Genomic DNA, 9230 nt, shown 5'->3' with positions numbered 1-9230 from the left:
AGTGATGATAATAAAAAAAAATTATGATAATGATAATAAAAATATTAATAACAACAACAATAAGAATAATAAAAAAGTATTACCATCATCATCACTATTATAATCACAATCATCATCACCATCATTCTTATTACAATTAAATCACCGTAACAAACAAACACAAAAAAAACACGAAGTTTGAAGAGAATTAAAAAAAAAAAAAAAAAAAAAAAAAATACGCGCTCAATTATTCAAAATGGTAAAACTACAAAATTAAAAAGTCTGTTGCCATTAACATGCCGCCTGTTCCAAATTTGCATATTTTTGCATACTATTAATAAAATGGCTGTGCATGCTCCAGCAGAGTCCCCCGATAGAGTGCGGGGTTAATGGGAGTTAGTGAATAACGCGATTTAAATACTTTTCGCTGCGAACAAGAGCCATCAGCCGATCCATCGCCATATATATGCGCGGAACAAAACGCACGGAGAGACAAACAGACAAATAAACACGCACGCAAGAACATATTGCTTTCACGGGTATGCCTGTGATGTTACGATGCACAGAACAAAAAAAACAAAAACAACCAAACAATGGCTTTGCAACTGCCACGTCATCAGCTCCATGACACGTACACAAACAAGGAGACAAGCAAACAAACACACACAAATCTGCTCTCCCTCTCCTTGCTTGCTTTCTTCCTTATTTCCTTCCTTCCGTTCTTCTTTCCTTCCTCCCTCCCTTCCCTCTCCCCCTCTTCATCTCTCTTACTCTCCCTCCTCACCCCTACCCCTACCCCTACCCCTACCCCTACCCCATACCCCTCCCTCTCCCCCTCTTCATCTCTCCTACTCTCCCTCCTCACCCCTACCCCTCCCCCTACCCCTACCCCATACCCCTCCCTCTCCTCCTCTTCATCTCTCCTACTCTCCCTCCTCACCCTTACCCCTACCCCTATCCCTCCCTCTCCTTCTCCCTCTCACTCCCCCCTCCTCCTCCCCATCCCCACCCCCATCCCCTCCCCCACCCCTCCCACAGACTAAAACCAAACCAGCATCATCTCCCCATCTCCGCCTGTACCTACGTAGGTGCGCGTCCGTGTGTTATCAAAGCGCAGGGCATTACAGCGCCACGACCATCAATTGGCCCAACGAACGAGGTGCTTCTTCTCGTTCGTGGCGCGATCCATCCACCGGAACGTATTGGCCAGCGATAACCGCGGCAGAGAGAGTGAGAAAGAGAGAGAGAGAGAGAGAGAGAGAGAGAGAGAGAGAGAGAGAGAGAGAGAGAGAGAGAGAGAGAGAGAGAGAGAGAGAGAGAGAGAGAGAGAGAGAGAGAGAGAGAGAGAGAGAGAGAGAGAGAGAAGGAGACGTGGATGAGGGAGAGAGAGAGAGACAGACACGGGAGCGAGAGAGAGAGAGAGAAGATGGAGGGAGAAGGAGATATAGAGGTGAGATTTAGGAGAGGGGGAGAGAGGAGAGGGAGAACGAGAGAAGGAAGGGAGCGAGGGAGATGAGCATCTGGAGAGGTGTGAGTGAGAGAAGAGAGAGATGTGAACGAAAAGTGAGAGAGAGAGAGAGAGAAGTGAGTAGGAGAGAAGAGAGGAGAGAAAAAGAAGAGAAAGAGAAGAGAAAAGGGAAGAGAGAGAGAGAGAGAGAAGGAGAGAGAGAGAGTGAGAGAGAGAGAAGGAGAGGAAAGGTGTGGGAGAGATTGAGAGTGGGAGGGTGAGAGAAGGAGTGAGAGAGACTGAGTGAGAGCGTAAGCGGCGAGGGGTGAGAGAAGAGATGAGAAGAGAGATGCATGAGGTTGAGGGGGAAGCGTGAAAGGAGAGAGGTAAGGGGAGGTGGGGAGATGATGAGAGGTAGGAGAGAGAGAGAGGGGGTGAGGTAGTTGGGAGAGGTGAGTTGTGAGAGGAGAGAGAAGGTGAGAGTGAGTAGAGAGAGAGTAGTGACTGATTGTGTGGAGTTGAAGAGAGAGAGGAGAGGTGGAGAGGAAGAGGAGGGAGAGGGGGGAGTGGAGGAGGGAGAGGGCGAGGTTGAGGGGGGGAGGGGGGAAGGGGGGAAGGGTGGAGGGGAAGAGAGAGAGAGAGAGAAAAGAGATCACGCAAAGAACGAAAGAACGAAAGAAAAGAAAAGAGAGAGAGAGAAGACGCAAAAAAGAGAGAGCGAAGAAGAAAGAGCGAAAGAAAAAAGAAATAGAGAAGTACGAGGATAAAAGAAAAAGAGAAAAAGATGAGGAGAAGCGATGCTCTGCGCGCGCGGCGCGGCGCTAGCGCGCCCGTCCCGCACTACCAGACCTCCATCACTCTATCGCGCGCGTCCGCGCGTGTCCCCCGCTCGAGACGCGTCCAGCCCTCCCCCCCCCCACGCGCCTACCGCCGCCCCCGCGCCCCGCTCGCCGAATTACGAGAGCAAAACGAGAGAAAAAGCGAACAGGAGGAGAGCGAATTCGCAATCAGCCTCGACCATTTCCCATCAGAGGACGCTCCATCCTAGCAATTATTCGCATGCGGGTTTGAGTGCGACACAATGACTTACATAACGACCGATGCGCTGCCTTGCTCACTCACTCCCCAAAATTGCAACATGATCAATGCACCAACCTTCTTGCAATCCATATACCTTCGAGAACGCGTTCATAAATCAATCTAGGAAAGGTCGAATAAATCCCCCTACACTCTCTCGCCAAACTTCATCATCCCGTAGGGTTCAACATCAACCCCACCCATCCCCCCCCCCCCCCTACATCCCCCTTAATGGGTGTCCCACCCCTTCCCCAGCACCCCAAAAAAAGTCAGCGATTAACGCATTCGAACTCATCTTTTATAATAACAGCGTAATAACTCAAGCCTAATCACAACCTTTCAAATGCTGTAATAATTCACTGCCCGACATTAATTATCAAATGCTTGAATGTATTTATTGCAAGTGACTTTTTTTTTTTTGGAAGAATGGCATTAGCCCCAAACTGTTTTATCACAACTAATAAGTTTTGTATTAATAGTTTGGTCATCATATTTCTGAAATTATTAATCAGAATCGAAATACGATTGGTTTACAAAAAAAAAAAGCAAAGCAAAGCAATATTCATGACTATGACAAACTCATAAACACACACAATCTCTCTTTACATTTCTCTCTCTATCTCTCTCTCACTACCTCTACCTCTCTCTCTACCTTTACCTTTACCTCTACCTCTGCCTCTACCCCTCTCCCTACCTCTAACTCACTCTCTCTCTCTCTTTCTCTTTCTCTTTCTCTTTCTCTTTCTCTTTCTCTTTCTCTTTCTCTTTCTCTTTCTCTTTCTCTCTCTTTCTCTCTTTCTCTCTTTCTCTCTTTCTCTCTTTCTCTCTTTCTCTCTTTCTCTCTTTCCCTTTTTCTCTCTCTCTCCTTCTCTCTCTCCTTCTCTCTCTCCTTCTCTCTCTCCTTCTCTCTCTCCTTCTCCCTCTCCGTCTCCCTCTCAAGGTCTACGATCCTGCAACAACAAAAGCAGCAATAAACAAAAGTACCTCAGAATGGAACGCAATTCCTAATTCGCACATTCAATACCGCCGAGACAACGACGCAAAAGAAGCCAAGCATTTCCCGAGCGCAACGAAAAGCTCGGACACGCCGTTCGAATCCCATTTCATAAAGCATTGAGCGCGAAGTCCTTTGGCCAGTCTCTCTCGCGGACTGTGCTCTTTTTCATGTGGTCTTTTTGTCGCGGCCGCTGGTGTGTCGCCTTTAACGCGACCGCTACTGTCAAAGCCGCTACCGCCGTCAACGCACTCTCGCCGTCTCCGCTACCGCCGTCAACGCCACTCTCGCCGTCTCCGCTACCGCTCGCATCACCTCCACTACCGCCGTTACCGCCGACAACGGTACTGGTACTGCCAGGTACCGCTACCGCTACCATCCAAACATATCATAACAGCGGGCAGAGTCCCAGCCGCAGTCACAAGACCCTGCTCAACGACCCTTACCGCTGAATCCAGAGCGACCGCTTTCAATGACGTGTCAAAAGACGTAATAATGTCGTTGGAATGTTCATGTGATAAATCTGTTTTTTTCTCATTTGGATACCTTTGTTGTTACTATTTTGCGAAGAATAGTCTGCGTGCACATTCGCTGAGCTAGAATCACTGATGAACCGCACATCTTTCATCTTGCATATCTTTCAAACATTCCCTTTTTTTGGAGAGGCAAAGAATTACACTAAACAACAAGACAAATATGCCCAAGAGTTTTCCTACCCGCCAAACCGACATCGAGCCTCGTGTTCCGTGCACCTCCTCCACCCCTTGCCAAAGCTTTCCCTCAGAGTGAGTAAGGCAATCACACAGCGTCAACAGTGCCACGAGGGTGCCACCGCCTTCTCTCAGGCCGTCCAGTGGCCCTGCACAAGCGTTTAGTGCCGCTGAGAAGGCAAGAGATTCCGTGTCCTTCCCCCTTGAAGACGGAGGAGAAAAGGACCTCATTTAACCGCTTAATCTTTCTTTTTCGTTATTTCGCTCGCTTTTCTTCTCTCCTTTTCACGACTTTTATTCGTTCTAACATTCCGTTTTCCAAATCCTCCTCTTCCCTTCCTATCCAATATTTGCCATCCATTTTTGCAATATTTTCATCCATCTTTTTCACCGTCTCCACCAATACATCTCCATCATCCCTTGTTCATCCATCTCTCTCACAATCCTTTCCAGCTCACTTCCCAGCCATCCCTCACCATCCCTCTACACTCTCTCTTCTGTCCTTTTCTTTCTTAAACCCCAATGCTTCTCCCTCCCTCCTCCCCCCCCCCCCCCAGCCTCCGCGATAAGCCCCTTGGCCCGCGGTTCGTCCTTCCCCTATCGCGGCTAATTTAATTGCCAATGGGCGGATCTGTAGTCCTTTGGGGAGGAACGGAATCAAGTGAACAATTAATTGGAATAAATACATTGTATAAACAAATAAATAATTGAAAATGGAAAAACAATTATGAACGTATTCAGAGGTGACTATACGGTTATTTGCGTGCATGCAAGGTGATAAATCTAATTGCAATTGCTTGTAAACATAGGAAGGGGAGCCAATATACATATATACACACATGAAAAAAAAATGTATATATACACACACATATGTATGTTTATGTGTATATATATATATATATATATATATATATATATATATATATATATATATATATATATATATATATATACACACTGTATATTTTTTCATTTATGTTCCCATATTATATATATATATATATATATATATATATATATATATATATATATATATATATATATATATATACATATACACACTGTATATTTTTTCATTTATGTTCCCTTTTTTAGACAAACATGACTCAAAACAGAATAAAATCTCGCAGCGTCAACCTGGGCCGCCCACTCCCGCCCGAGCGCAGGCATGCAGGGAAGAAGAACAAAACGGGGCTGGCGCTCAAAGGCCAAACTTACAGCTTCTTCGGCAGGATGTTGTGAGTGGCAAATTGGTGGTGGAGGGAGAGAGGGTGCGCCAGGGGGCTCTGGGGGGAGTAGGGGGGCGAGGTGGGCGAGGCGGTGGAGGGGGGGGAGCAGGGCACGACGCTCGCCCTCCGCGGAGCCGCCCACCCGCTCTTCCTGGCACCCGACGACGGCGCGGGCGGCAGCGGCTGGTACTCCAGGCTCAGATCCGTGTCCGTCTCGCTGAGCACCGCCGCGCTACTGGGGGGACACACGCCCGGGGGGGAGGGGGTGGTGGAGGGGGGTAAGGTAGGGGTCGAGGTTAGTACAAAGCCACATCACTCTACGTCGAACCAAGCCTGGCTACTGGATTACTGGGTTAGTAACGACAAGTAGGCCTACCTGAAGCTCAAAGGCAGTAATTGAGACAAAAGCATAGTGTGTGCAGGCCTGGTGCTGACTTACACGAACAAATGCGAAACATTAACTAATAGGGTTATCATCACACACTGCGTTATGAATTACGCTAATACATTCATTAATTATTAGATGACTAATGAGAAATTTGGGCTCAAATGATATATTAAAAAATCATTACGTGACAATGGGATATTAGTTGGTTGGTGTGTGTGTGTGTGTGTGTGTGTGTGTGTGTGTGTGTGTGTGTGTGTGTGTGTGTGTGTGTGTGTGTGTGTGTGTGTGTGTGTGTGTGCATGTGTGTGTGTATGTGTGTGTGTATGTGTGTATGTGTGTGTGTGTGTGACTGAGTGTGTGTGTGTGTGTGACTGAGTGTGTGTGTGTGTGTGACTGAGTGTGTGTGTGTGTGACTGAGTGTGTGTGTGTGTGTGTGTGTGTGTGTGTGTGTGTGTGTGTGTGTGTGTGTGTGTGTGTGTGTGTGTGTGTGTGTGTGTGTGTGTGTGTGTGTGTGTGTGTGCTTGCGTGTGTTATAGGTAAACAGAAATACATGCACTTAACATGCAATGTAATACATCCAAGAATCAGACACGGTAGTGAATGCATGCATGTGCATCAATCATGCAAAAGCAGTGAAGCAAACCATGCACATACCCATGCAATATAGAGAAGCAAAATCAAACAGAATAATGTAATTTAAAAAGAAAATAAATCCAAAGAAAACAGACAACTATAGTTTTTTTATTATTGTTATTTGTTTTTACGATATACGATAATGAACACCGCGGTAAGGGTGGTGGGGGAAGGGGAGGATGCCAGGACCTCGACCCCCATACGAAAATTCTCGCTCCCCCCCCACCCCCATCTTACAATCCCAACATAATAACAATTTAATAACATAAAATCGCATAGAATACAAATCACTATATAAATGATGATAATACAACGAAATAGAATAAACAGAGCAGATGTTACGAATCCACTAAAATTTTCGAGATGGCAAGGTCTTCCATCGGAGAACTGAGAGAACAGCCACGACTCCCGTTCACCTAACCCTCCCCCTTCCCCCGGCGATGAACAAAACTAATATCTCCACTCCCTCCTTGCCCCTTCCCATTCCCCTACTGCCTCTTTCTCTCCTCCCAATTTCCCCTTTGCACATTCACCCTCCACCCCTTCTCTTCTCTTCTCATCTTCATCTCCCTCTTCTGCTGCTTCTTCTTCTTCTTCTTCTTTTTCTTCTCCTTCTTCTCTTCCTCCTCCCCTTCCTACTCCTGCTTCAACTCCTACTCCTCCTCATACTCCTACCCCTAGTTCTACTCCTACTCCTATCCCTACTTCTACTCCTATCCCTATTCCTCCCTCCTCCCTCCCTCCCTCCCTCCTCCCTCCCCCCCTCCCCCACCCCCTCCCCCTCCCTCCCTCCCCCACCCCCTCCTCCTCCCTCCTCCCTCCTCCCTCCTCCCCCCGCGTCCGTAAGAGACAACATAGAGTCCGGGTCAGAGAGGACAAATGGGCGGTCCATTCCCCGCTGTCCGCCCTGACGCGCCGTCGTTCCGCTTCTCGGATGGCCGGGAATACATCACGGGGAATCGGATCGCAAGGCCTTGGCTAGGGACAAGGGGGGAAGGGAGGAGAGGAGGGGACAAGGGGAGAGGGGGAGAGGGGGCGAGGGGGAGTGAGGGAGAGGGGGAGAGAGAGAGAGGGGGAGTGAGGGAGAGGGGGAGAGAGGGAGAGGGGGAGTGAGGGAGAGGACAAGGGGAGAGAGGGAGAGAGGGAGAGAGGGAGAGAGGGAGAGGGGGAGTGAGGGAGAGAGGGAGAGGAGGAGTGAGGGAGAGGGGGAGAGAGGGAGAGGGGGAGTGAGAGGAGGAGAGGAGAGGGGGAGAGAGGGAGAGGAGGAGAGGAGAGGGGGAGAGAGGGAGAGGGGGAGTGAGAGGAGGAGAGGAGAGGGGGGGGAGAGGACAGGAGAGAAAAAAAGAGAGGCGAGGGGAAGATAAGTGAGAGTTGAAGGAGGGAGTAGAGGAAAAGAGAATGGGAAAGTAGCCTCTTTCTGTCTCTCTATATATATATCTATCTCTTTGTCTCTCTGCCTCTGTCTCTGTCTCCCCCCACTATCGCGTACATTCATTTTTCTTGTTTAATGGAAATTAATGGAAATAACCATTAATTCCAGGCACTGACATTTGTAGTCCTCCTTCTTCTTGTCATTACTCTTATTCTTTTTTCCTTTTTTCTTATTTTTCTTGTTCTTGTCCTTGTTCTTGTTCTTGTTCTTCTTTTACTTTTTCTTCTTCGTCCGTGTTGGGGTCCGTGTGCACGTGTGCGTTCTTCTTCCTCCTTTTAATCAGGACTAGTTTAGGTTCAGTTCACTCGCCGATGCCTCCTGCAACCAGACTTCGCTTTGCAAGAAAATCGAAGACCAATTTCCCGTCCATTCTTTTTTTTTCTTTCTTTCTTTCCTTATTTTCTTTTGTTTTTTAAGAATTTCGATATCGGCTACACTTCAGCGTTGAGCGGAGAAATTCATTCCCTAATGTGACTATATTGCTCTATGACACTTAGGATCTAGGCAAACAGGAAATAAACGTTTTTTTAGGGGGAAAATTTACTGCCTTGTGCAAGTGCGATAAAATGGTTGGAGGTTTGTAATCCTCATCCCCCCCCCCAATACATACACACACAAACTGAGTGAGTGAGGTAGTGAGTGAATGATTGACTGAATGAGTGATTGACTGAGTTAGTGGAGGAGGGCGAGGGATAGATAGATTGATTGATTGATAGATAGATAGATAGATAGAGAGAGAGAGAGAGAGAGAGAGAGAGAGAGAGAGAGAGAGAGAGAGAGAGAGAGAGAGAGAGAGAGAGAGAGAGAGAGAGAGATAGAGAGAGTGAGAGAGAGAGGGAGGGAGAAGCAGAGAACCCGCCCACTCTATCCCACCGACATGGTCTCCAATATCTAACAAGATCTACTCCACTTCAGACAACAGAGGAGAGGACTAGAAAAACAGCAACTCCCTCTCCCCCAATTCTCTCATTCCCTCAACCTCCCCTCAACCGCTCACACCCCACCCCGTAACACTACCCTACCCCCATACACCCTCGATACAGCCCTCCCCCTAACCCTACACTGACTACGCCCTTCCTACCCTACCCCTCCCACCCTCCTCCGACCTCCTCCCTGGCAATCCTTCCACCCCTTGTAACCCCCCACCCTCCCCACATCAGCCACCTCCCCTCCCTCTCCCCTTCCCTGCCCCAAGGCCATTCCATACCCCCCCCCCCCATTGGACCTAAAGCGGAGCACGAGAGGAAATGATCCGCGGCGGAGGACGACGAAGTTAATAGATGGATTATTGGCCCAAAGAAGTTGGATGCGAAGTTAATCCGCGAGCCGCACGTGGGCGCT

The 9230-nt window shown here is 48.1% G+C and overlaps 1 protein-coding gene across 1 annotated transcript in view; it reads right to left on the bottom strand.

The window, feature by feature from the left end:
* The window catches only part of cyst (rho guanine nucleotide exchange factor 18 cysts), a 260770-nt gene that overhangs the window by 34742 nt on the left and 216798 nt on the right, over positions 1-9230 (bottom strand). Inside the window, exons 10-11 of the mRNA XM_086537517.1 lie at positions 5426-5671; positions 4227-4409 (exon numbers count right to left, since the gene is read on the bottom strand). Of these exons, the coding sequence (XP_086393643.1) occupies positions 4227-4409; positions 5426-5671 (429 nt within the window). The remainder of the gene's footprint in view (positions 1-4226; positions 4410-5425; positions 5672-9230) is intronic.

Source organism: Penaeus japonicus, unplaced genomic scaffold (genome assembly GCF_977035675.1).
Source record: "Penaeus japonicus unplaced genomic scaffold, GWHDUDI00000001_assembly GWHDUDI00000006, whole genome shotgun sequence".
Taxonomy (NCBI): Eukaryota; Metazoa; Arthropoda; class Malacostraca; order Decapoda; family Penaeidae; genus Penaeus; species Penaeus japonicus.
Note: the sequence above shows the minus strand (reverse complement) of the source record. Positions and strands in the feature narration are given on the sequence as shown.